The 27,718-nt window shown below is 42.0% G+C and overlaps 1 protein-coding gene across 1 annotated transcript; it reads left to right on the plus strand.

Moving 5' to 3' along the window:
- The first annotated feature begins 9,011 nt into the window (after positions 1 to 9,011).
- Positions 9,012 to 23,925, plus strand: rps7 (ribosomal protein S7). Its single transcript, XM_072561042.1, has 7 exons — positions 9,012 to 9,035; positions 9,707 to 9,790; positions 13,352 to 13,423; positions 15,361 to 15,504; positions 15,603 to 15,667; positions 21,047 to 21,197; positions 23,809 to 23,925. The coding sequence occupies exons 2-7, from the start codon at positions 9,716 to 9,718 to the stop codon at positions 23,884 to 23,886; spliced, it is 585 nt and encodes a 194-aa protein (XP_072417143.1). The 5' UTR covers positions 9,012 to 9,035; positions 9,707 to 9,715; the 3' UTR covers positions 23,887 to 23,925.
- The last annotated feature ends 3,793 nt before the right edge of the window (positions 23,926 to 27,718 follow it).

The following is a 27,718-nucleotide window of genomic DNA, read 5'->3' on the forward strand; positions in this document are numbered from 1 at the left end:
AGGAAATGCAGCGCTGCTTTCTCTCCGCATTGTCCCACCACCCAATCATCCACGAGTGCGCGTGCACAGACGTACACAGACCTAAGTTAAAACTCACACCACACCAGGTTATAGTCCAACAGGTTTAATTGGAAGCACACTAGCTTTCGGAGCGACGCTCCTTCATCAGGTGTTAGTACACAGACCTGGCTTTGGTCAGAATTTTACTAATCTTCTTTAAACATCGCCCGCCTGGACTATTGGCATGACACCAGCGTATCCGGACTGGGATCGAATCGAATGCTACGAAAGATTGTCAAATTGCGAACGTAAATGAGTTGCGTCTGGGGAGTGCCTCCTGTTGAGCGATTTTGTTTAATTTTTCCAGCATCCATAATATTTTGCTATTATGCAGCTTGCTTGATATTTAATGCTGATTCTAAGTCCATTCATAGACTAATCCCCACCTTCACAATTGACCACGCCCCTACCTCGGGATGGTGACTTTCTACTGATCGCATTTGTAGTATTACCCGGATTGCCGCTTTTGGGACCTCATCATATGACACAGGGTAAAGGTTGTCTACAATAGTTCACTGCCACCAGTCGTCTCCAGTCTGTATTCTGTCCAGACCCTAGACTGTGGTGCTGGAAATGCACAGCAGGTCAAGCAGCATCCGAAGTCTGTCTAATTATCAGTGACAGACCATTGGTGACTCTAAAGTGCACTTGTCTTAGTTAACAAGACGGTCATTTCATGATAACATTAAGTACAGTCAACGTTACTGGTCAGATATAATTACTAAGGTCTATTGACAGCCGTACAGCATACATCTCATCCCAAAAAAGACTCATGTTTAATGCCTTTTAGTCTCCCAATGACTGTATGTGACATCATAATATTGAATGGAGCTAATACATCTTCACCACTAATTAGATTACTTACAGTGTGGAAACAGGCCCTTCGGCCCAACAAGTCCACACCGACACGCATCCACCCAGACTCATTCCCCTACATTTACCCTTGCACCTAACACTACGGACAATTTAGCGTGGCCAATTCACCTAACCTGCACATTTTTGGACTGTGGGAGGAAACCGGAGCACCCAGAGGAAACCCACGCAGACATGGGGAGAATGTGCAAACTCCACAATGAGGGGGGAATTGAACCCAGGTCTCTGGCACTGTGAGGCAGCAGTGCTAACCACGGTGCCACCCACTTGAATATTCATTGGTGAGATGTAGGGTTGTTAGTTGGGCAAGTATTAATGCCCATCCATAGTTGCCCTTGAGAAGGTGATTAGATTGGATTACTTACAATGTGGAAACAGGCCCTTCAGCCCAACAAGTCCACAACGACCCTCCGAAGAGCAAGACCAAGACCCACCAAGATCCACTCCCCTACATCTAACACTACGAGCAATTTAGCATGGCTAAGTCACCTAACCTGCACATTTTTGGACTGTGGGAGGAAACTGGAGCACCCGGAGGAAACCCATGCAGACATGTGGAGAATGTGCAAACTCCACACAGACAGTTGCCTGAGGCAGGAATTGAACCCAGATCTCTGGCGCTGTGAGGCAGCAGTGCCACCATGCCACTCACTAATTCTTTCAGAACCATTACCTTATACAACATGACCTACTTGTACCCAGATATAATCACCTAAGCCACACCATCCAGTCATCACCTCTACTTGCGGTCAATTGAAGTCCTACCCTGTTGTATTTCTCTGGCTGCTGTTGCACTTGTTTAGTCCAAATGTAAGTAATTGCAGCAGAACAAAACACCAATGTGAAACTGTATGAATCACCGTTAGCCACAGATTTGTACTAAGAGCACATGGAATCAAGTCTATACAAGTCAATTGAAAAATAAAACATGGACATTAAATTTCTTAGTTGAAGAATGATTTTTTCCTGACAAACCCACCAAGTTTGTAACATAATTGTGGTCCCAGCAGAAATTATTACAAGTAACTATAAGGCTTACTTATAGCGTATTTTTATGTAACACAACTGGTACACAAATTATTCTCAACCTTAAACTCAATATGACTGTCAGGACATCGCAACTATTTATGCACCAATCCCATCATCACCACCTATCAACTATAAAACTTCAAAACACACAAAGGGTGTAGTGGAAGGTTCCAAACAATGTCTGTATCACAGAGAATTGTTCAAACTACTACACTAAGGCCTAATCAAAAATATGATACTGAGCTAAGAAAAAGCAATTATAAGGGAGGCCACTAGCTTGGACAAAAAATTGGGATTTAAATTCAATCTTGAAAAATGAAAGGAAGGTGCTGAGATCATAGAGTCTTACAGATGTATCACACAGAAACATAGGCAGCTCAAGACAGGACTGCCAATTAACACATGAAGGGAAGGAATGATGCACAAGAGACTGGGGTTAGAGATGCAGATGATATTTGTAGCCTGGAGAATGTGCAGTGATAGGGAGGAACAATTAAGTGAGAAGGTAAATCGAGCATGAAAATAATAACTTTAACCTTGAAGTATCAAGAACTTTGAAAGTCAATTAGGATGGTTAAACAAAATGTTTATGGGATTCAGCGCTGGGTCGGATTCGGATATGGAAAAACAGAAATTTGTGGAGCATGAAAGGCTGTCTATTTAAACATTAGAACTGTCAGGATCTTAAAATGTGTTATCTCCAATGGCTTCTGCAAACTTTTTGGATTGTGACCCTAAATCATAATCAGGAATGCATTCCCACTGAGGTGGCTGTCTCTGTTCTGGCAAAGGGTGTAGTGGAATGACGTGATGGTGAATTACCTGAGCGTCCTATGTCATCATCCTCAGAGAATGAGCTCTGCAGCAGACTATAGATAACATGCTTCCTGACTGCAAGGATTGTACTGTGGAATACAGAGAATTAGCTATAGGTAGCACGCAATCTATTTCCCAGTGGAGTTTCATGCATGCTCAATTCTTGACACCAAGTTAGTGACATCCTTAATCTATTATTTTGAAATTCTGGTCTCACTGCAATTTGAGCATCTGCTCTGCTCTTTGATTAATTTGACAGTGAGCTACTAAGCATAAGTCTACGTGCAGGCGTAAGATACACGACCACCACTCTTTATGCAGCCTGAGATTTTGTCCTACAGGTAGGTAGAAGACTAGGTATCATTCTCAATGAACAGCAAACCTCTGAGGTCCATCTCAGCTAATGTCAATGCTCTGGTAAGTGTTGCCCATAACACACTTTTAAAACTTATTCATGGTACATGGGCATTGCTGACTGGCCAGCATTTATTGCCCCTTCCTTGTTGCCCTTGGTGGTGCTGAGCTGCCTTCTTGAAGCGCTATAGTCCACATGGTGTAGTTTGAGCCAAAATGCCCTAATGGAGGGAATTTCCATAAACATGACTGCTTGAACTGGCATGAAGATATGAAGATGACATGTTCAATCTGGTGCTGAAGCCTAGGACCCAGTCCCTGCCTGGCTGCCTGTTTGACGCCATCATGAACGCCAGTGACTCCACCATGCCACTTACTTTGTGGAGTCTAAGAGTTTATTTATCCTTTTGCTGAATTGAACTTAGTTTTGTATGAGAACATCACCTGTGAGTTTACCTCCAAGACACTTGCTATCCTAACTTGGGAATATATCACCATTCCTTCAGTGTCACTGGGTCAAAAATCTGGGACTCCCTTCCGAACAATATTGTGGATGTATCTACACCAAATGGGTGGCAACAGTTTGAAGAGACAACTCACCACAGCCTTTTGAAGGGAATAGAAATGGACAATTATTACAGGCATGCATGAGCCCTAACTCTGCATATCTCTTCATAGGATATGTTGAGCACTCTATTCCAGTACTATTAGGTCCCCACCTTGATTTATGTTTCCATTACACTGCTATCGTACTGTGTCTGGTTCAGGCTCTAATCTGGAGAACTTTCTCCTCGTTTCTCTTCATGTACACCTGCTGATATACTATCTTCCATGCTAGAGCTTCCAAGAATGATTCTTTTTATCTCCAATGCAGATATTCCTGTACCATGCCATATTTGATAGGACTTTCCATTGAGGCTGTATCATTTCTGATCTGTCTGCCCTCATGCTTTGTTCTGCTCAGAACTGTAAATGAGTCATTGTGTTCTACAGTACAAAAAAGTCCCTTCAGCCCATCAAATCTATGCCAGCCAAAAACACCAAATTATTCTAATCCATTTTCCAGGACTTGGCCCATAGCCATTTCATGGGTGCCCATTGGCATTACTTTTCAACTCATCAGCTCGTGTATTTGACAAATCATCTTCAGCCGCAAAGAACACATGGCTACTTCCTACTCACTTCTGCTCTCTCAAAATTCTGAATAGACTGCTTCCTCTCTTGAAACCCTTCTGTTCTTTCCCTGACAATTTTACATGAAAGTGAGAACTGCAATACTGGCCCATTCAACAGATACCTTATCACTGTTCAACACCTCATATACTTTTTTCATATGAAGCTGCAATTTTTCATTTGTTCTTTTAACCCAGTATACTTCTGTACAGTTCTCACATTGCATTTATGACACTAAAGAGAAGATCTGCAAGTTCAACCTGAAAATCTCTTTTGCTGGTTTACCACAATTTGTTATCTAATTTCAAATGCATCTTTGTCTTGTTCAGTTTTCACCTTGACTGTTGTGACTACAAAAACAGGTTTTGCTTCACTGTATAAGGCAGAGTACAAAGGTGCTTGTTTCTCTGGCTTATATCAAAGTCACTCAACCTTTTTAACAGAGAAAGCAGGTATCATTACTTTCTTTTGGTGAAGTGCTGGTTGGAGCTTCTTTAAATTTATACAAGAGATGTGGTTTGCTTTGGGGAGGCAATACTATTTGTTAAAATTATGTTCTCACCTCAACCCTTGCATCCTTTATTTCATCTTTCAATCTTGCATTATGTGCTTGTCTTGTTCTAATATTTTCTCGATCTCTTTTAACTCTGTAACATGTCGCATTACACACCTCTGCCTTCTTAATTGAATGTATAAGTTATAAGTTTCCTTTTGTAAATTTGTAATTTGTTCCCTAGACTCCTTATGTTTTCTATTTAGTTGCAAGGAGCATACATGAGCACTGTAGCCCAGTTTATTCTGGACTTTTGTTTTATTTTAGTGTTGTCCATCTGAACCTCCATAAAAAGGCTATTAAAAAAAGAACCATAATATCCATCACAATCTTCCATAATTCCTAATACATATTTGTTCCAACTGCCATGGTTTTCACAATCAAACGTCCTAGCCACCTCTATTTGGCAAATGTAAAAGCTATTGGTTTATTTAAGAATTACTCAACATATGTTCAACTATGATCTAAAACTGTGACTTTGATACTTCCCAAACTTAAAGTCAATTAAACTATGAATTCTGAGAACAATCTCACTCCTGACAACGATTGTTAATTTTAGAGGGCTCATGTTCACAGTTACTTAACATAAGTAGTTGATGATTAACAGAAATTTTCTGATAATTTATTAAGAAACAGCAGTTTTGATATGGTACATTAGTTAATTAGGCAAAGAAAGGAAATATAGTACCTGTGACAGATGAGAATGCTTCATTGATCCGGGAGCTGTTCTGCAGAATGGAGGATTCGAGTCAGAGTACTCCCATGTCCCAGTGGGTCCTATGCCCTTTTGAGGTGGTCTCTGGTCATCTTTGGTGGTCAACAGTACCAATAAACTGTTCTTTCCTCAGGTAGTTGTAGGGGAACTCCTGGTTTGTCTCCTGGAGATGGTATGGTTCATCTCTCTGAATCTTCTTCCCCCTCCACCCCTGTTAATATACATCACTTCGGGACTGGTGATCAATGCTATCTTGGTAATTTGACAAACCCCTTTTGGTCAACGGCCATGGGACGGCTACTCATGACATCAGATGAGCATTCTCCCATTGCCCACCTCCATTTTAAGTTTAGTTATACTTCTTTTGGGACAAAAATCTTCTCATTTCCAGTACATTACATTGATAATAAGGTAGGATGAGACATGACAAACTTTTGTCGTGAGTCAGAACTTTGATGAGTATTATGACTTCTTCTCTGTTTCCACATACAGATCAATTTCTGTCTTCAGAAGGCTAGTTACTTATATGACACAGTTTGATGAGGTTTCCTGGTACACAGGATACTAAATATAGAATGCTGAATTAAGAGGACAACCCCTGCAGGGCCGTAAACATCTGTGGAGAGAAACATAGTTAACATTTCCCATCAATAACATTTGATTAGAGCAGAGATGCTACCTACCCGGCAGAGGATTTCTAGCCTCTTTTGTTTTTATTCCAGGTTTTCAGCATCCATCAGTATTAGTATTATCCTTCAGAAATTAAAAAAAATTCTATTCCAACAATATCATCGCCACATTTCTCTTAGATCAAACCCCCCACTATTCCCAAACTCTTGGCATGATAAGCTGAGCTCAAGATGAATCTGTCTTGATATGTCAATCATTTCACTCCAGAGACACGGTGAGCCTTTGTCTCCAACACAAACATTTCCATAGACAGAGACCAAAAATTGCACACAGCGTATTCCAGGTTTGTGTGGATGTGTGTGTCCTGTAGGAATTGGCTGTTCAGTACATTGGTTTGGCCTCTTTTGGAATACTGTATTCAGTTCTGGTTTCCCTGCTATTGGAAAGATATTGTTAAACTTGAAAGACTTCAGAAAAGATTGACAAGGATGTTGTCAGGGTTGGAGGGTTTGAGCTATAGGGAGAGGTTAAATAAGCTGGTGCTATTTTCCCTGATGGATTGGAGTGACCTTATAGACCTTTATAAAATTATGAGTGGCATGGATTGGATGAATATCCACAATCTTTTTTCCAAGGGGAGGGGAGGACATAGGTTTAAGACGAGAGGGGAAAGTTTTAAAATGGACCTAAGGGGCAACCTTTTCACACAGAGGTGGTGGGTGTATGGAATGAGCTGCTAGTGGAGGTGGTGGAGGCTGACACATTTACAGATTTTCATGAAGATATGTAGCTGGGGTTGTGGATAAGGTATTTGGTTAGCTTGTCAAGTTGTTGGGTTATCATGCAGACTTTTCATTACCCTACTGGGTAACATCATCAGTGCGACATCCATGAAGCACTGTTGTTCTGTGCCGCTTGCTTTCTATGTGATCGGCCTGTTGAGGTGTGTGCCACTTCCGCGTCTTCTCTGCAGTGTACACTGGGTTTATCTCTATGTGTCTGTCGATGGTCGCTTTGGTTAAAAACCAGGCTTCCAACAACTCTCTCGCATGTCTCTGGTTGGCATGTCCTAGGATAGTAACTTTGTCATAGTTGAATTGATGACCCTCTTGGTCTTGTCTACAGAGATGGATCATGTCGTTTAGCCAGTTGGTATTTATGAAGTCTGATGACGAATATTCTACCTGTTTGTCCCATTTAGAGTTTATTGCAGTTGTTGCAAGGGATTTTGTATTCCACGTTGGTCCTGCATGCTGTGGGTATGGGGTCCTTAGTCCTGGTAAGTAGCTGGTATAATGTGGCTGTTGGTTGGTGTGCCACCACAATACCTCGAGGTCGTAACAATCTGGTAATTAATTCTGATATGTTCTTCATAAAGGGTAGGGTGGCCAGTGTTTTCGTAGGTACAGTTTCTTATTGCCGTTGTCTGTTGGACAGGCATTGGCAGATGAAGCAGATGGGTATTTGTCATTAGCAAATGCTGGCAAATAGGATTAGATTTACTTTGGATATCTGGTCAACACAGACAAGTTGGACTCAAGGGTCTGTTTCTGTGCTGTACATCTCTATGATTCTACATGTGTGAGTTGGTCTGGTTCCACCAAAAGCCCAGTGTGACTTAGAATCATAGAATCCCTACAGTGTGGAAACAGACCATTTACCTCAACCAGTCCACACCGACCCTCTGAAGAATACCCTACCCAGAGTCATGCTCCTATTATTCTACATTTACCCCTGAACAATGCACCTAACCTACACATCCCTGAACATTGTGAAAATCATACAAAACCAGATTATAGTCCAACAGGTTTAACTGGATACAGAACCTGTTGGACCTGGTGTTGTGTGATTTTTAACTTTGTACACCCCAGCCCAACACTGGCATCTCCAAATCCGGAACATTGTGGGCAATTTAGAATGGCCAATTGACCTAACCACCTGACCTGTTTAGTGATTAGATTAGGTAAAAACAATGACTGCAGATGCTGGAAACCAAATTAGACAATAGACAATAGATGCAGGAGTAGGCCATTCTGCCCTTCGAGCCTGCACCGCCATTCAATATGATCATGGCTGATCATTGCTAATCAGTATCCTGTTCCAGCCTTATCTCCATACCCCTTGACTCCACTATCTTTAAGAGCTCTATCCAATTCTTTCTTAAAAGAATCCAGAGACTGGGCCTCCACTGCCCTCTGGGGCAGAGCATTCCACACAGCCACCACTCTCTGGGTGAGGTAGTTTCTCCTCATCTCTGTCCTAAATGGTCTACCCCGTATTTTTAAGTTGTGTCCTCTGGTTCGGCACTCCCCCATCAACGGAAATATGTTCCCTCCTGCCAGAGTGTCCAGTCCTTTCATAATCCTGGATTGGAGTGGTGCTGGAAAAGCACAACGGTTCAGGCAGCATCCGAGGAGCAGGAAAATCGATGTTTCGGGCAAAAGCCCTTCATCAGGAATACAGGCAGAGTGCCTGCAGGGTGAAGAGATAAATGCCCTGCAGGGACTCTGGCTCTATTCCTGACGAAGGGCTTTTGCCCGAAACATCGATTTTCCTGCTGCTCGGATGCTGCCTGAACTGCTGTGCTTTTCCAGCACCACACTCTAATACTTTGGACAGTAATAAGATTGTATTTCTTCTCCTGCACGCTCTGGATGAAATGATGCAAGGAGACAAGCCCTGGTACCCAGTTACCATGGCAACTGTGTTACACAAGCATGGAGTTCCATCATTCCTCACTCCGGCGGAGGGGGCGGGGCCTCCCGCCGCAGAAAAACTCTCGCGAGGCTTCATGCCTCCTCCCTCTCTCTTTCTCGGCCGCTCTTCTCCCAGGTCGGTGAGGGCGCCTTCGCGCTCCCCGTGGCTTACCTCTGATAACCGCCGCCGATCCGCTCGATACGGGCGGCCGAGCGGTGGGGAATGGCTGGCGGGGCTGAGATGGATCAGATGCGAGTGTTCGTGCGGCCGGATGGCGGGGGTCTGAGCGGGTTTAATGACACACCGGCCCCGGGGAAACGAGGGAGGAAGATGGAGGCTGACGGCAGGACTGAGGCTGCGCGAGTCGGGCGGTGGAACACGCGGCGCTCGAGGCCCACGTTCCATTCTTGCCCACGGTTGGGGTAGAGCAGCTGTCCGCAGGGAGGGTGTGCGCGCGCGCGTGGGGGTCCCCACTGCCCGGGCTCACGTTCCATCCTGCTCGCGGGCTGCAGTTGCGCCCCAGCTGCAGGGCCGGGCGCGCGATCCCCGGGCCCGCGTTCCATCCTGCAGCCCTTGCACTCACCGCTCCCAGACCCTTGCGCTTGACCGCCACATAACCAGGAAGTGGTTACTCCTGCATTCTGCTAATGTGGAGGCCGGGCCGTAGGGATGATTTCTCTCCTACTTCACCCGATCGGGGTTTTGGGTTCTGGTTTTGTCGCCGCCCGTTCACCGAGACTGATTTTTTTTATTTCTAACCCTTCCCCTTTCCCTCACCTTCCCCCCCCAATCCATTTCCTTATCAGAGACAGGCCATGTTCAGCAGCAGCGCCAAAATCGTGAAGCCTAATGGCGAAAAGCCGGACGAATTCGAGTCTGGCATTTCCCAGGTACGTCAGCACCGTTTGCAAAGTTTATTGAACGCTTTTGATGGATGTTAAAGTGAAATTAACATTTGAATTGCTTAACTCTAGACAAGCATTGAGTCACGTGATGCAATTGAGAGTTCACAACTTAAACCTGTCCGATTGTCGTTTGCCCCATAGTCACAGGTGAGGTGGCTGATGTGGTGCCACTATTTAAGGTGGTAAGGAAAAGCCAGGGAGTCTTAGACAAGTGAGCCTGACGTCGGTGGTGGGTGTGTTGGAGGTAATCCTGAGAGACAAGGTTTACATGGATTTAGAAAAGGCCAAGACTGATGAGGGACACTCAGCATAGCTTTGTGCGTGGGAAGTCATGTCTCTCAAACTTGATTGACTTTTTTGAAGACGTGACAAGGGAGACTTGATGAAAGCAGAGCAGTAGATGTGATCTATATGGACTTCAGTAAGGCATTTGGCAAAGTTCCTCATGGGACCCTGGTTAGCAAGGTTAGATCCTATGGAATACAATGAGAACTAGCCATTTGGATACAGAACTGGCTTGAAGGTAGAAAACATTGGGTGGTGGTGCATGGTTGCTTTTCAGACTGGAGGCCTGTGAGAAAGTGAGGGCTGCACATGCTGGAGTACCAGAGTTGAAAAATGTAGTGCTGGAAAAACACAGCAGGCCAGGCAGCATCTGAGGAGCAGGAGAATCAATGTTTCGGGCATAAGCCCTTCTTCAGGAATGAGGCTGGTGTGCCAAGCGGGCTGAGATAAAAGGTGGGGGGGGAGGGGTGCTGGGAATACGATAGGTGGAAGGAGGTGAGGGTGATAGGCCAGAGAGGAGGTGGGGGCGGAGAGTTCGGGAAGAAGATTGCAGGTCAAGAGGGCAGTGCTGAATCAGAGGGTTGGGACTGAGATAAGGTGGGGGGAGGGGAAATGAGGAAACTGGAGAAATCTACATTCATCCCGTGTGATTGGAGGGTTCCTAGACAGAAGATGAGGCGCTCTTCCTCCAGGCATCGTGTGGCCAGGGTCTGGCGATGGAGGAGGCCAAGGACCTGCATATCCTTGATGGAGTGGGAGGGGGAGTTAAAGCGTTCAGCCATGGGGCGGTTTGGTTGGTTGGTGCAGGTGTCCCAGAGGTGTTCCCTGAAATGTTCCGCAAGTAGGCGGCCCCTCTCCCCAGTGTAGAGGAGACCATATCGGGTGCAGTGGATACAATAAATGATATGTGTGGAGGTGCAGGTGAATTTGCGACGGATATAGAAGGATCCGTTGGGGTCTTAGAGGGAGGAGTGGGCGCAAGTTTTGCACTTCTTGCAGTTGCAGGGGAAGGTGTCAGAGTGGGGGTTGGGTTGGTGGGGTGTGTGGACCTGACGAGGGAGCTGCGGAGGGAGTGGTCTCTCCTGAATGCTGATAGGGATGGAGAGGGAAATATATACCTGGTGGTGGGGTCTGTTTGGAGGTGGTGGAAATGACGGAGGATGATATGATGTATCCGGAGGTTGGTGGAGTGAGGGCCAGTGGGTTCTGTCCTGGTTGCGATTTGGAGGGGCAGGGTTCAAGGGCGGAGGGGCAGGAAGTGGAGGAGATGCGGTGGAGAGCGTCGTCGATCACGTCTGGGGGTAAATTGCGGTCTTTGAAGAAGGAGGCCATTTGAGTTATTCGTTAGTCGTCATTTGAGTCGGTCGGTCGGTTTGTAGTAAATTTACTATAAACCAACTGACTCCCACAGCTACCTAGATTACATCTCCTCCCACCCTGTCCCCTGTAAACACGCCATCCCATATTCCCAATTCTTCCGTATCTGCACCCAGGAGGACCAGTTCCACTACCGAACAACTCAACTGGCCTCCTTCTTCAAAGACCACAATTTCCCCTTCGACGTGGTCAACAACGCTCTCCACCGCATCTCCTCCACTTCCCGCCCCTCGCCCTTGAACCCTGACCCTCCAATCGCCACCAGGACAGAACCCCACTGGTCCTCACCTTCCACCCCACCAACCTCTGGATACATCGTATCATCCTCCATCATTTCTGCTACCACCAGGGATATATTCTTCCCCACCCCCCCCATCAGCATTCAGGAGAGACCACTCCCTCCACGACTCCCTGATCAGGTCCACACCCCCCACCAACCCAACCTCCACTCCCGGCACCTTCCCCTGAAACAGCAAGAAGTGCAAACTTGGGTCCACGCCTCCCCCCTCACCTCCCTTCAAGGCCCCAATGGATCTTTCTATATCCATCGTAAATTCACCTGCACCTCCACACACACCATTTACTGCACCCGATGTGGTCTCCTCTACATTGGGGAGACAGGCCACCTACTTGCGGAACGTTTCAGGGAACATCTCTGGGACACCCGGACCAACCAACCCAACCGCCCCGTGGCTGAACGCTTTAACTCCCCCCTCCCACTCCACCAAGGACATGCAGGTCTTTGGCCGCCTCCATCGCCAGACCCTGGCCACACAATGCCTGGAGGAAGAGCGCCTCATCTTCTGCCTAGGAACCCTCCAACCACACGGGATGAATGTAGATTTCTCCAGCTTCCTCGTTTCCCTTCTACCCACCTTATCTCAGTCCCAGCACTTGGATTCAGCAACACCCTCTTGCCCTGCAATCATCTTCCCGACCTCTCTGCCCCCACCCCCTCTCCAGCCTATCACCCTCCCCTCCTTCTACCTATCATATTCCCATCGCCCCTCTCCCATTTTCCCTAACCCCCACCCCCCCAACAATTTGGAGGATTTGAGCTGTAGGGAGATGCTGAATAGGCTGGCACTGTTTACCCAGAATATTGGAGGCTGAGGGGGTGACCTTATAGAGGCTTATAAAATCATGATGGGAATGGATAGGATAAATAGACAAGGTATTTATCCTGGGATGGGGGAGTCCAGAACTAGAGGGCATAGGTTTAGGGTGAGGGGGAAAGATGAAAGGGACCTCAGAGGCAACTGTTTCATGCAGAGGGTTGTGCGTGTATGGAATGAGCTGCCAGAGGAAGTGGTGGAGGCTGGTACAATTGCAACATTTAAAAGGCATCTGGATGGTTATGAGTAGGAAGGGTTTAGAGTGATATGAGCCATGTGCTGGCCAATGGGACTAGATGAGTTTAGGAGATCTGGTTGGCATGGATGAGTTGGACCTAAGGATCTGTTTCTGTGCTGTATATCTCTGATTATCTCCATGAACTAGTTCAGGCCCTTTCATCCACTTAAACCTTCAAACGTACATTGAATCTATTGTAATAATTTGTTTCTCTCCTGCTCTCCTAGCAGAGATTTCCAGGTCATTATGACTCCTGTAAGAATTTTGTAGCATCCTTCCTGTATGTTGTGCTCAAAATGTTAAATGTGTCTTTCCCCCAAGTGCTTGTGCCATCAGCTGTTGGGTGTTGTTTTTCTTGATATGTAAACCTGTCAATCTTGCACAGTTCTATTAAATCTTTTTTTTTCTGTTTGGCTACCTTTTGGTCTGCAAGGCTGTATAGTTAAAGAAAATGTCTTTCAGAATTTGACAGTCAACACTGTTTAATTAACTGCACAAGACTTTTTAATGGTGTCTCTCCTTCCACTGTAGGCTCTTCTGGAGTTAGAAATGAATTCTGACCTGAAGGCTCAGTTACGAGAACTGAACATTACAGCTGCTAAGGTGAGGTTTTTTTTTAAACAATTCATAGTCATACGGCGTAGAAGCAGACCATTCAGTACAACTTGCCTATGGCTGACCAGTTTTCCTAAATTAAACTAGCCCCATTTGCCCTCATTTGACCATATCCCTTTCCGATTCATGTACCTGCTCAAATGTAACTTGTACTCCTCTCTACTACAATCTCTGGTAGTTTATTTCAAATACATACCAGCTTTGAGTTTTTTTTAAAATAAGAAAGGGGGAAAAGAGAAAATGTAATGTTTTATTGTAATTCTTGGCAGACCATGAGCTACTCCCAAGGCTTTTCAAAATCCTGACCCCTGGAAAACCACCAGTGAATTATATCTTTACTGTATTTGTACCGAGCAATGCAATTGTAGTTACTCTCTCCTATCACTCTAAAGCACTGGTGACTTAAAAATGCAGTAGTTGAATTAAGTTTATTGGTAATGGTTTGCATCTTTTCTTTCCCTTCTCATTTTTGTTCTTTTTCCTGGCCATGCCTATTCGTTGTGATTTTTATGGTTCTACAGTTGTTTACTTTCTATACTGCTAATAGCCAAATTGGGTTATGCTGACTCACGAAATAAATGCTTGTGTCCAGTTGGGATTTAGGCCACCATGAGATCTACATGAACAAATTTAATACTGATCTTGTAAGTTAGTGATTGTGATTGAAAAAGCTACTGGGACCATGAGATGGGTGTTAAAATTAATAACAAGAGTTGAACTCTATAGATACATTTAAAGGGAAGCTTAATCAAAATTCACATGAATGAGATGGTTCACTATTCTTGATGTTGAAATTTATAGAAGTAATGCTACATTTGCAGCCGAAGTTGATGAAAGTAGTCTGAATGAGACCTGCAGTATGAGGGAATTATTTTTAATCCAACAACGGTCTAGGATCAGTGTCTAGAAATAAACAAATATTCTCACATTCTTCATAGAAGTTAGCATTGTTCATGTATAACACCAAAGCTTAAGACTATGACATTAACAGTAAAGATCGTGGTGTGTTCAGAACCTGTTTTGGGACCACATAGTGATCAGGGTAGAAAAGGTGTAGTCCGATAGACTTCATTTAAGTAGATGAGTACAGCGAAGCTGTGCTGACACCAGAATTATTGTGCATAACAGATACTCAAAAAAAATTAGATTTACTTCCAGATTTAAAAAAAATTGTCATAGCAACATTACAAGCTTGTGATCCGTTAACAAAAGGGTAGCTACTTGCAGAATCAGAAATGACCCTTTTGAAATATCCTGGAAGAAGAAAGTTTAGAATATAGATTGTGAATAGACTCTAATGCATTTTGCGTTCAGAGTCAAGGTTGAAGTAGGTGGTATTGCACTGGAAGATGTAGATAAGTTGGTCTATGTGGGCCAGATGGTAACTGAAGATGGCACATGTGATTCAGAAGTTAGAAGCATATGTAAATATTTTTGTGAAGGATTTGTGAGCAGATGGAAAACTGAAGCTTGAACATGAAGAAAACCTATTGATGCTGCATTTTTGTCTACTTGCTTGTATGCTTCAGAAACCTGGATGGTAACTAATAGGAAATAGAGGCCTTTGAATTGTGGTTACTGAGAAGTATGCTAAAAGTTCATTACATTGACGAAGACCAATGGAGAGGAGCTTGAAGCAGCAAGAACAAATTATATCTAGAAAAGATAATGTCAGTGTTTCAGTCATTTGATCAAAGCTGAATAAGTGCTATGTAAACCAAGTTATGTTTTTTTTTATTGTGGAAACTTGGTTGAATTGGTTTTGGAAGAAAGTTCCATTTAGCATGTTTTTTAAACAAACTATGCACTTCCAGGAAAACATTTTTATTATGAATGATCTGCTTAAAAGGGGTTGGTGTCTTTGTTTTTACCAGTTCACTTTTGTATAAAAATTGAGTGCATTTTCAATGTTTCCTTTTAATTAGGAAATTGAAGTTGGCAGTGGCAGAAAAGCAATCATTATCTTTGTGCCAGTCCCCCAACTAAAGTCTTTTCAAAAGATACAAGTGCGACTAGTTCGAGAGCTTGAAAAAAAATTCAGTGGTAAACACGTTGTCTTCATTGCACAGGTAACCTCAAATTTTAAACTTGTTATAAAGTTTGGCTGTAGTACCATTCTAACCCTTTCTGCATAAGCTTATTAAAATACAATTTTTTTTCTTTTTAGAGGAGAATTTTGCCAAAGCCAACCAGGAAAAGTAGAAACAAGAACAAACAGAAGCGTCCCAGAAGGTGATTGTCCTGTTTTCATATTTCTTTTACACTGAACGAAATATGCCAGCAGAAGTATTATTTGGTGTCATACCATAGGTTGATGGGGACATCAAATTAGAAGGCTGTTTCTTTTCCTGGGAAGGTATGTGGTACAGGTGGATATAATCAGCTGAGTTAAATTTGGACATTGTCTCAAAGTCAATCAATGTTTGATATTATGGAACATGTGATATGGTTTTGCTTTTTATCCTGAACACTTGAGTGTTTTATATAAATGTAGAAATTTTAGTTTGAAGCCATGTTGAAGTGTTGTGAAGAAAATGGGATGAATTTGGATGGCTTGTTCAAAACGCCAAAGCAAAGATGGAATCAAACTGTTTTAATGAGTTTTATTATAACTAAAGGGTGAGAATAAATCATCCGAGGCTTATGAAGTTCAGTGTAAGTATTAGTGGAGGATTGATGTTTGGGAGTGTATTGAAAACCGTGAAGGGCCAATAAAACTGAACATGGCTCAAAGAAAGTGGGTTATTAAAGCAAAGGAGGCAGAATGTTGTGATTGTGACAGCTTTTACAAATATGAATGGAAGGGTAGCTAAAATAAACCCTGGTTCCTTGGAAGCAGGGGCGTTAGTAGCAGTTATGGGTAATGAGGGAATGGCTGACATTGAGCAAATGGTTTTTTTTAACATCTTTTCAGAGAAAGAGCAAGTTGCATCCAGAAAGAGGATAACCTTAATACTTTAAAATGTTAATTACAATGTTTAAATTAAGAAATTAATATCCTTACTGGAAAGAAATAGTGGTGATATTTAAGGGATTGAAATCTGGCAATCCCATGACCTGATGCCTTGTAATCTAGGTTCTAAAAGAGGTATGGAATGCTGGAATGTAGGGTACTTTGTTTGCAGTTATTTTTAAATTGCCTAATTTCTCATGTCCAACTTCCAGCTGTTGTAAATTAGCAAAGATGTGGCTTTTCAAGAAAGGCTGATTGAACACTTCATCGCTGCCTTTTCTCTATCCTATCTCCATAACATTTATGCTCTTGATAATCGGACATTTGACCAGTCTCCAAATCAGTCCATTTCCTCTTGAAAACATTTTCCTCATGACACAGGCTCCTGCTTGACTTTGTATTATCCACATAATATCACATTTGGTCTTCACATCCAAAGCATTAATGTGCAGCAGTCCCCCTACCTGCGGGGGTTATGTTCCGGAACCTACCGTGGATAGCAGTGAACCCGTTCATTCCAATAGGAAATTACCTTCCTGGCAGCCTCCTGGTCCCTGGTGTTGGAACATTCCCTTTTATATGTTCTGGCTGTGGTAAACTATGGATAAGTGAAACAATGGAAAAACGATTCTGCAGATATGGGGGTTACCCTGTATACAGAGGAACCTCGATCATCCTGATGTCTCCGGTGGCGAGTATTTTGTTCAGATAATCAAATACTGGATAAACTGATGTCGGATAACAACTTAGCCAAGCATCGGGACTGTGTGATCTTGTTCGGATAATCTAAAATTCCGATAATCGAATGCTGGATAATCAAGGTTTCTCTGTATTGTGGCTAGCTGGGGATCATATTTTTAAACTGTGATTTAATGTACTGCTGGTCACTGCCAATATGCGATTTACCCATTTTGTTCCTGCTGTTTTCTGCCTGTTAACCAACTGTTAATCCATACCAAAACATGACATGCTATACATGTAATTTTGCTATCTAAAAGTTCAAATATACTACTTTTGTCAAATCTTTATCAATTTTGTTATTAACATCCTCAAATAAACCAGCCATATTGTCAGAGACACTCTTCTATTCTTAAATCCATGTCGACTGTGCTCAATTGGACCACTTTCATGTCAGTGTCCATTTGTCAAGTCCCTTATAATAAATTGTAGCATTTTCCCTACTTCTGATGCAAGGCTGATAGACTTGTTCTTTGTTTGTTTGTTTCCTTAACCTTGTTTAAAATAATGGGGTGACATGTGCAAGCTTCCAATTTGCAAGAATCATTCCAGAATCTGACATTTTGGAAGAGGATTACTAAAGTATTGACAATCTCTATAAGCAGTCTACATCTCAGTGTTGAAGAAGATTAGTTCTCAAGAGCTTATCAACTTGCGGTCCCATTAATTTCTCCAGTAAAATTTCATACTAATAACTTCTTTCTCCTTAGTTACTTGGACCTTTCATATCTCAGGTTTTTGTATTTTCCTCAGTCATCATTTAGCTGTTACTTCTGTCTTCCCCATTTTAATTTCTCTTGACTCTGTTTTTATTGGGCCCACATTTGGCTTAGTCAAACATTCCCTATACGTGCTCAAAACAAAACAGGCTATAAAAGCTTTTATGCTGCTAGATTGGACTTGTATTCTATGCATCCTTTCCTTCTAATTCTTGATCCTCTTTGCTGTTATTTATTAACCTCCCGATAATCAGACTTATTACGATTTTGTGCCATGTTAAAGATTGCCCAATGTCTACATACAGTCAACCCTTTAATGCAATTTCCCAATCCAATTTAGCCAGCTTATGCCTCATGCTGTTACAATTTCCCCAGTACAGATTTAACACCCTTGTATTAGAATAAGATACCTCTCTTTCAAACAATGTACAATTCTATCACCTTTGTGGTTATTCATCTTTGGAGGTGTTTTGTATCAATTACTAATTAGACCTCTTCTTTATGTAATGATCCAAAATGGTCTGTTCTAATTGGCTTATCAACATGCACTAGAAAGCCATTCCTAAGACACTCTGGAATCTTGTCCTCAGATTTAATCTGAAAAATGTGTTGCTGGAAAAGCGCAGCAGGTCAGGCAGTATCCAAGGAGCAGGAGAATCGACGTTTCGGGCATAAGCTTCTTCATTCCTGAAGAAGGGCTCTGATCTCCAGCATCTGCAGTCCTCACTTTCTCCTCAGATTTAATGTTCTGTGGGTTTATCCAGTCGACATACAGATTAAAGTCACCCATGATAACTAGTATACATGCTTTGTGCTTTGATCCTCCCTATTTGTTTCATTGCCTAATTGCCGCTATTAACAATTTGTGCTTGTGATGTTTTTATTCCACATGATTTTTTCTGATCTAAGATCCACCCTTATGAATGTACTGATCCCATCTTGGATTATCACCACAATTTATTTACCTTCTTTAGAGTCATACTGCACTCAGTGTTAACTGTTCCCCTCTCCACAGATTCTACTGAATTTTTCCTGCATTTTGTATGTTTGTTCAGATTTCCAGCCTCCAAAGTATTTTGCTTGTATCCTTTTCCTCCTTTCTTAAACAGAGACTATTATTTAATATTCTCTTCCCAGCTGTGAACACACAGCCATGTTTCTATTAAGGCAATTGCATCATCACATCTACCTGTATTTGTACATTTACACTATCTTGTTGTGAATGTCGTGTACCTTTTAGGCAGACTGTCATTATTTTTATCTCTGTGCCATTTGAATTTCACGGCATTCTCAATGCTTGGCTTGTCTCCCTTACAACTTTACTTCAACTTTACTCCCAATTTGGGTTACCCCTCAGGTTCCTGGCCTTTGACAAGCTAGTTCAAACTAGCCCCAGTAGCAAATCTCACTGCAACGATATCGGTCCTACACCTACTAAAAATGTAACCTGTCTGGTTTGTCTAAGTCACTGTCTTAAATCTGATGCCTACCCTCCCTCCTACATCAATTCTCCAGCCCCATTCCATCATCTCTTGCTAACTAGCCTGTGACAATGGAATAATACTGTGTTTACTGCTCCTGAGGTCATTTTAGAAAATTTCCTTCTTGACTGCCTGAACTCTTGTCCTCCTAACTATCTCCTCACTAATATGGACTGTGACTTTTGGGATTTTCTCCTACCCTAAAAGGAGGGGACCCAATGTCATCCATGCTCCTGGAACCAGGAAGGCAATCCGTCATCATTCTGGAGTAGAAGCATCTGTTTAATCCCTAACTTAGAGAATGTCCTTCCATCAATTCCTTTCACTCACTCACTCACTCAAACAGCTGAGACACCCCTGACGCTGTGGACTTGTTCATGCTTGTACTCCACTGAGAAACCGTTACCTTCAAACGGCATACTGTTTCGCAAGCCCAGTAGATTCCAGTGACTTCTGCAATACCTGCCTGGTTTTTCGATACGGTCTGTCAAACAACCCCCGACCCCAAAATATGTTCCTAAGTTTCCTACTTTCAAAGTTGTCTGCCTCATCGATGCATAACACTGACTCCAACCATTGTTCAAGTTTTGAAACTCTGATCTCAGGGTGTGTAGCCGTTGATGCTTGCTGCAGATGTTTGTCTGATACAAATGGTACATCTCTGATATCTCACACCCCAGGATGTTCTTGTCCCCACTGACCTGCTATGAAAATTTACTTGCAACTCGTTTTTACTTAACATTTCATTCATATATTGAGTGTGAATAACTAGTTGGTTTTCTGCAATGCGTAATCTCCAGAAAGGTGTTTATATATTTATTCATTATGATATAAGTTTGTGATTTGTGAATATTTTGTTTTCTTTGAACTTTTTAAATTTTGACCTAGTGGCATAAGGGGCTTTCTGTTTCTGAAGGTGTTTAGTTATTACTGTGTTGACTTCTTTTAAGACTGTTTGATAGAAATTTCCTGCAGTAATTTTTTTTGTTTCTTCGCCATGAGTAATTTTTTTTTCTCTTTTATCATGAGACAATTTTATATGCAAATGTAAATAGTGTCGTGCATTGAGCCTTCACATTTTAGATTTTTCTTTTTGGTGAAAGCGTGTTCAGGGCAAACAGCCATAACATGAAAATACATTTTTTATGTTTCAGTTGGAACTGAAGCTGGATGTGTGCAGTAATTCTTTCTGAGAAAGAGGAGATAGTTTAGAATTATTTTGAACTAGGTTATCTTGGTGTGAGGAGTATAGTCAAAGTTGCAGACCAGAAGTTGTTGCTAAAATTCTGAAAGGGTTATTTAAAGCTGAACAATGAGCCTTCAAGTGAATCATTGCAATTTCCCTGAGATTTAAGATACATACAGAGGAACCTCGATTATCTGAAGGACACGGGGTGGTGGTGGTGGTGGTGGGGGGGGGGGCGGAGGGGGAGTATTTTGTTCAGTTAATCAAATTCTGGATAATTGAATGCTGAATAACACAGTTTAGCCAAGTGTCGGGACTATGCGATCTTGCCGCATTATCGGATGGCGGGCAATCAAGGTTCCTTTGTATAATGGTTTTAGCATTTATGGGTGCAGAGTAACATTCAAAATCAACTTGATATTGAAGTTTAATGTTTTAGTTTTCTCACCGATTAACTTCATTTGTATGGATGCCAGTCTAAAAAAAGTCTTCAGTTCTCACATTGAGTGTTTAACTACCAATATTTGCTTTCAGCCGTACATTGACTGCAGTGCATGATGCCATTCTTGAAGACTTGGTTTTCCCCAGTGAAATTGTGGGCAAGAGAATTCGTGTGAAACTGGATGGTACAAGGCTAATCAAAGTACATTTGGACAAAGCACAACAGAACAATGTAGAACACAAAGTGAGTTTCATTTCAAACAGTCATGCACATACACCATGCTATGTTCTATCTGTGTAATTCGTTACTGTGCATTTATGAGGAATATTCTCAAGTTTTTGACTTGATTTCCAGTGTTCTCTACCTAATTTAGTATTTAGTTAGGATAATTCTGCTTAGGTTTTACTACTATTAAATGTATGCTTTTTGAAACTTAAATTTTTAATGTGGGTAAGCAAGGTTTGAATTTTCTCCAGCAGTCTTGTGCCATATGTTTTCTGGAATGCTGAGTACAATGATAACATGGTCCTTTCCCACATTATTGGGTATTCTGTTGTCAGGCATTAGACTGCACCCTGAATGTCCCTGATACTGATCCTTTGAAAGCATAACAGGGAGGTAACTGTTGCAAAATATTTGGGTTTTTGAAATTGTGTTGTACCTTTTGTGAGTTGTCTGATACTGTCGTTGATTTGTAAATGGTTTGTAAATTTTTATTAAATAAAATGAACCGTGTCTGCTGGAAATCTGAAAAGAAAACAAAGAGAAACTGAGCAGGTCCAGCAGTATCTGTGCAGAGAAAACAGAGTCATTGTTTTGAGTCTGGTGATCTGTCTTTAGAACTTCTAAAGAAGAGTCACGAGACTTAAAATCTTAACTTTGAGCTGAAGCGATGGCCTGGTGCTATTATTACTAGACGATAATCCAGAGACCCAGGGAATGTTCTGAGGACCTGGGTTCAAATTTGCCATGGCAGATGTTGGAATTTGAAATCCAGTTTTTTTTTCTTCTTCAGTGATGACCATGAAGCCATTGCCGATTTTGTGGAAGGGAATGCCGCTTGGTTCATTGTCCTTTTTTTTAAGGAAGGATGCTGCCATTCTTATTTTGTCTAGCCTACATGTGACTCCAGCTCCATTGTATTGTGATTGAATCTTAACAAAATAGTGATGGACAGTAAATGCTGGTCTGGTCAGTGACATCTGCATCTCGTGACTGAATTTGAATTTGAAAAATATTTGGTTTGATATTGAGAAGGCCAAAACCACAAACCTTACTTAGCTACTGATTTCATATTGCTTCCTTGTGACTGTTCAGGCTGAATCAGGCCAATGTCAACCCTTTGTAACACAGTTGATCTTTGTGAGCTTCCAGCCACAAGTCTGTGCCAGCATGTTTTGCTCCTCTACTGCACCCCCTCCATGAAAAAACTTCATCTTTGAAAGCTCTGCCATTGTCCTTACTTGCATCAAGTCCTGCTTACCAACCACTCCTGTGTTTGTGATATATATTGGCTGTTAGTCAGACCCCGTGTTGCTTTCAGATTCATCAATGGCTTCAAGCTTCCCTATCTCTCCTAACCCTGCATTTCTTGGAGTTCTGGCTCTGTAAACATCCTAACTGTAACTATCCCACAAATAGTTACTGTGCCTCCAGCTATTGTAAGCTTAGAGCTTTGGAATTCTCTTCCCATCTTCTTGAGTAGTCTTTTGGCCATCTCCTCCAGTATGTGTAAGATGGTTTGATGTTACATGTTGCTTTTGTGGTAAGGTAAAATCACCAGAGAACCATATGGCAGTGCTCTCATTAAAGAGAGATGACTGGTGGTGAGTTAGCCTTTCACAAGTGTGGTGATGTTAGATGGTATGGTGATTGAACTGCACTGTTGAGATCACTGCAATGCAAACCAGCTAACTGAACTATCTGGCACCCATGTTGCTTTGTAATGTTCCAGGGTGTGCCTCAAGATTGTTTTCTGATTCCCTGTTCAGATTTGTTTTTGCACTTCGAGTAGGTGGAAATTGAACTCTTGCCTTTTGGCCCAGAGCTAGGGATACTACCACTGCACCTCAAGGCCCAATATGAATTCCCTTGAAATGTTCTTTACTGACACAGTTAGATATCTTGGTCTGCCAGGTAGGTTGAATCCAACTACTTGGGTCAAGATAGGCAAATGTGCAGAAATGCTTAATTTAATTATTGAGAATTCTGCAGCCATTCTGTACACCCAGTAGGAAGTCTGCACTTGCTCATTTGTTGGGACACCTCCACTGGAATTCTGAGCCAGTTTGCTAATATATACCCCGGTTTTACTTGGTTCAACCTTGCAAATCTGAAGGAAAGAGGCTGGTTTGTGTTAGTTGATCCACCCCCTTGTTAGTACTTTAGTGTTAGGAAGGGCTGAACCTCCAGTGACTGTTTGTGAATTAGGTTGATTGATTAATCATTGACAGAGTATTGTGAACTTCTTTTCCTTGTTTTATTACCAAGTATGCTTCAATTGACTTGATTCTGAAGATGTAACTGCCTTCTTTAAATTAAGGTGTCTTTGCTGTATTCCTGAACTATTCCCTCTGTTCCCAGACCAAGTTGAGGAAAGACTAATTGGTAGTAAGCTAACCAACAATACGTGTATTAAGTCCTTAAAGTTCCTACTAGAACTCTCTAGTTTTCCATCCCCTGAAGGGTAGAACGTGATGTTTTTGAAAGTAGCTTTTCATAAGTACTGCTGTTATTGTGTACTGGGATGTGAGAAAAGGATTTTGAATTAATTTCATCCAAAACAATTCTTAGTTGTTTTTTCACTAACTTGTTGATTTGGTATTTGACAGATTTTCTTTTTGTTCTTCCCCAGGTGGATACATTTTCAGCTGTCTACAAGAAGCTAACTGGCAAGGATGTTGTATATGAATTCCCAGAGTTCCAACTGTAAATTGTAAAGAATGGCCTGAATAAAAAAAAGTCAATACTGCCTTTGTGGTTGTGCTCATGCTGTTAAGATTGCAGAGATGTTTGGTTTCACTCCTTTAATTGAATCAGTCTCATTCTTGTTGCATCTGGCTCCTGTTTATTTTAAATTTTCGAGGAATGTTTCTGTGTACATGTAACTACAGTCAGTTCTTCTATAATGCAATGGTTGCATTCTTGTGCAGCCCCACATTATAGAAGAATTATGCTTTAGAAACAGCATTTCAAGTATTGGCGCTGCAATTGTGTTGCAGCCAATACACTATTTCTAAAGTGCAAATTTTTAAAATGTGTCCCCAATTCAGTTGCGTTACAGCGAATTTGTGTTGACAAAACATACGTTATAACAGAATGACCTGTACAATGTTTGTCCTGCTGCAGTTAAGTATCAGATCAATTTTGAACCCTAGGTTATGTTAATGGTGGGATATATAGTAATGGTAATGCTGTTGAATATTGGGGAGGTGTTTAATTGGAGTTTGCTGATGTTTCTCACCATGTATGAGCTGGATGTCTAAATGCGTCTGGTCATGGAGCTGAGCCTGGTTTCTGAAGTTTCACGTTTTAATACCTCAGTGAGTGGATATGAAAACTTAACTAACTCCATTGTCAGAAGCTAGCTGCTGTATTTACTTTGGTTAACCCCAAACAAAAGAGTACTCTGTTTTTAGTGATGTAATGTTTCTACATTGTTTTCCACACTCCATTCCTCGATTCCAAGAATATTAGCCCCAGAGGATGTTAGGGGTTCTCATTGGAGAGAGACCACTGGTATTGGTTTAATCTGAAGGTCATCATGCCTCTGGTGAGGTTGAAGAAGCAGACCTTTTTTGGGAATGTCTGCCGGTCAGGAACTGAATCCATGCATCACAAATCACCTGTCCCATCCATTGAGCACAAGCTGTGTGGTGGACAGCACAAAGCTGGTAGAAGCATAATATGCACATGACTTGTAACACTTTGGGGGGGCGTTTAGTGAAAAATATAATTCTTCCTTTGCTTTCCTGCTTGTGCCATGTCATCCTTTAGGTATTGGCTCTCACGAGAGTTGCCATTCTTCCATTTTAAAGTTTAGTATTTTGGAGGGGAGATAGAACTGCACCCAACCCTATCTTCAGTAACTTTACCGTGAAAAATATGGGCTGAGGTCTCTAGGTTGATATACAAACCAGGTCTTATGTTCGCATATGGAATGTAGAGTGACATTTATTATCTGAATGGTATGGTCTTGTGAAATCAATGTTTTCTCAACTCAACACCAGTGCTGCTTTTACCACTGTGGCTCTCAACTATTCCGTTACCTTCACTTCTCCATTTTGCTCCTTGTTAAAACGCAACATCTCAGTAACCTCGGGGTTGACAGATTGCCCTCTGTGACCTCCACCTTGATGATTTTATTGAACGCCCCCTACCTCTGGCAGCATGTTCCAGGCACCTACAACCCTCTGATGCATTAAAAAAACAAACTTGCCTTGCACATCTCCTTTTTCACCTTAAACCCTATGCCCCTATATTTGATTTTTCCACCCTGGGGAAAAGACTGCAAGAATTACCACTTAGGGACCTGACTGTCTCATCTAAGACCAAAGTTTTGAACTTGAGTGCTGTACTTCATGGTGCCATGCTAGCAGGAGAAACTTCATTTCCATGCAGATGTCCTGGGTTAAAACTTAAAACTCTTAAACACACAAGCAAAAGTGGTACCAATTGAACTGTGGCTGAGCAAGTGTGTCTGCTGTGAGCTCACAGCAAAAGGTACAAGAGCAGCAATGTCATGTTTATCACCAAACTTGCACCAAGTAACAAATAATGCACCCAACCCAATTGTGGGTGACAAATCAAAAGGACTGCAATAGCTCGCATCTAAGATCTACCACTTCCCCTTGAATACTATTATGAATAGTCACCAATTTGCCCTACTTCACTGCCGTGGACGAAGCAAATGGTATGGTAAGTCCACATTCAGGAATTATTCATTAAATGTGTTAGTTTTTCTCAGACCTGAGATTCCAGAAAAATGGGCAGGGATCTATTTTCAACCAGTTAACAGGTTTTTTTTTATTAAAGCTGATTTTGAATTGTTTTTAATCCATCTGTTCAAATATGACGTATCTCAGTGCAGGTGGGACTTGAACCTAGTCTACAGGTAGAGGAATATATTTTAATCAACATGTTCAGACATGTTATGACACACCTGTTGTAGGTGAAATTTGAACCATGATTTCAGGTCTCTCAGGTAGGTACAGTATCGCTACACCACAAGACAAAGTCCCCAATCACTTGAAGTTTACGCTAAATTTAGCCTTTATTTTATTGATAGTTTCAAACTATTCCAACAGGAATATTTTTGGTTAATTCGAGAGGGCATTCAGGAATGAGAGGGTATTAATACAAGTACATCCAAAATTGACGTTTTAAAGGGCACATGCTTTTGGCTTTTTAAAAATGTTTTTGCCAATTTGAGGGGATTACAAGCCAAATTTGTCAATAGCTTTTATTTTGATGATTCAGCAATAAATTTACTGTTCAAGGATGATGGGATACTCCCCGTTTTCCTGGGTGAGTGTAACTCTCACAACACTCCAGTCTGATGTGATCCAGGACAAGGCAGACCACTTGATACTTTTTGTTTTTCAAATCCCTTTGAGGGATGTGGGTCTCTGGCTGGGTCAGCATTTATTGTCCATCCCTAATTGCTCAGTGCGCTACTAAGAGATAACCACATTACTGCTAGTCTGGAGTCCCAGTCCTGCTGTGGGTGGTAATTTCCTTCCCTGAAGGAAGTGAATCAACTGAGATTTTTTTTCTTGCAACAATCAACCGTGGTTAGACAGAGGCCATTGGCTCACACTTTATTACAGATTTTACTGATTCTTACTACACTGTCTTGAGTTTTGAGTTGCTTTTTAGATGAGGCATGACCCAAGGCACTGTCAGCCCCATTAGGTAGCAATGTTTGCAGTTTTTTTTGTCCCCCAGGGTGGGAATATCATACTAGAGGGCATTGGTTTCAGGTGAAAGGAGGAAAGGAGATGTGCAAGGCAAGTTTTTGTTTACACAGAGTGGTAGCTGCTTGCCAAGGGAAGTGTTAAAGCAGAGGTGATTAGCAATATTTCAGAAGTATTTAGACACATCAACAGGCAGGGAACATATGGATATGGACCATTTGCAGGCAGGAGGAATTAGTTTAGAATGGCATCAAGGGCAGCACAGAAATGGTGGGTTGAAGGGCCTTTTTTTTTGAGCTGTATTCAGTGTTTTATGTTCATCCGTTGTGTTCTGACCAGTAATTGTCCTTCAATCAACATCTCAAAAATAGCTCATCTCGTTGTTACCAATTAGTGATTTATGTACAAAGTTTAAAAACCGCACAACGCCAGGTTGTAGTCCAGCAGGTTTAATTGGAAGCACTAGCTTTCGAAGCACTGCTCCTCCTTCAACCACCTAATGAAGGAGCGGGGCTCCGAAAGCTAGTGCCTCCAATTAAACCTGTTGGACTACAACCAGGTGTTGTGTGATTCTTAATTTTGTACACCCCAGTCCAACAGCAGCATCTCCAAATCGTGATTTATGTAAGTTTGCTTTGTTGCCACATTCTGTATGAAAGGCACTGTACAAATTCAATTTATTTTTAAGATGTTGGCCGCCTGCTGCAGTGCACCTTTGAAAGCTGAAGTGCACTGTTTGGAGTGGGCATGCAATACTAGATCAAGTGGTAAGACAGCAGATCAAATATGCTGAATGTTTTTGCTGTCCAAACATCACCAGTTTTGAGACCGATCCGTTCTATGCTTTTA

This window comes from Chiloscyllium punctatum, chromosome 3 (assembly GCF_047496795.1).
Source record: "Chiloscyllium punctatum isolate Juve2018m chromosome 3, sChiPun1.3, whole genome shotgun sequence".
NCBI classification, from domain to species: domain Eukaryota; kingdom Metazoa; phylum Chordata; class Chondrichthyes; order Orectolobiformes; family Hemiscylliidae; genus Chiloscyllium; species Chiloscyllium punctatum.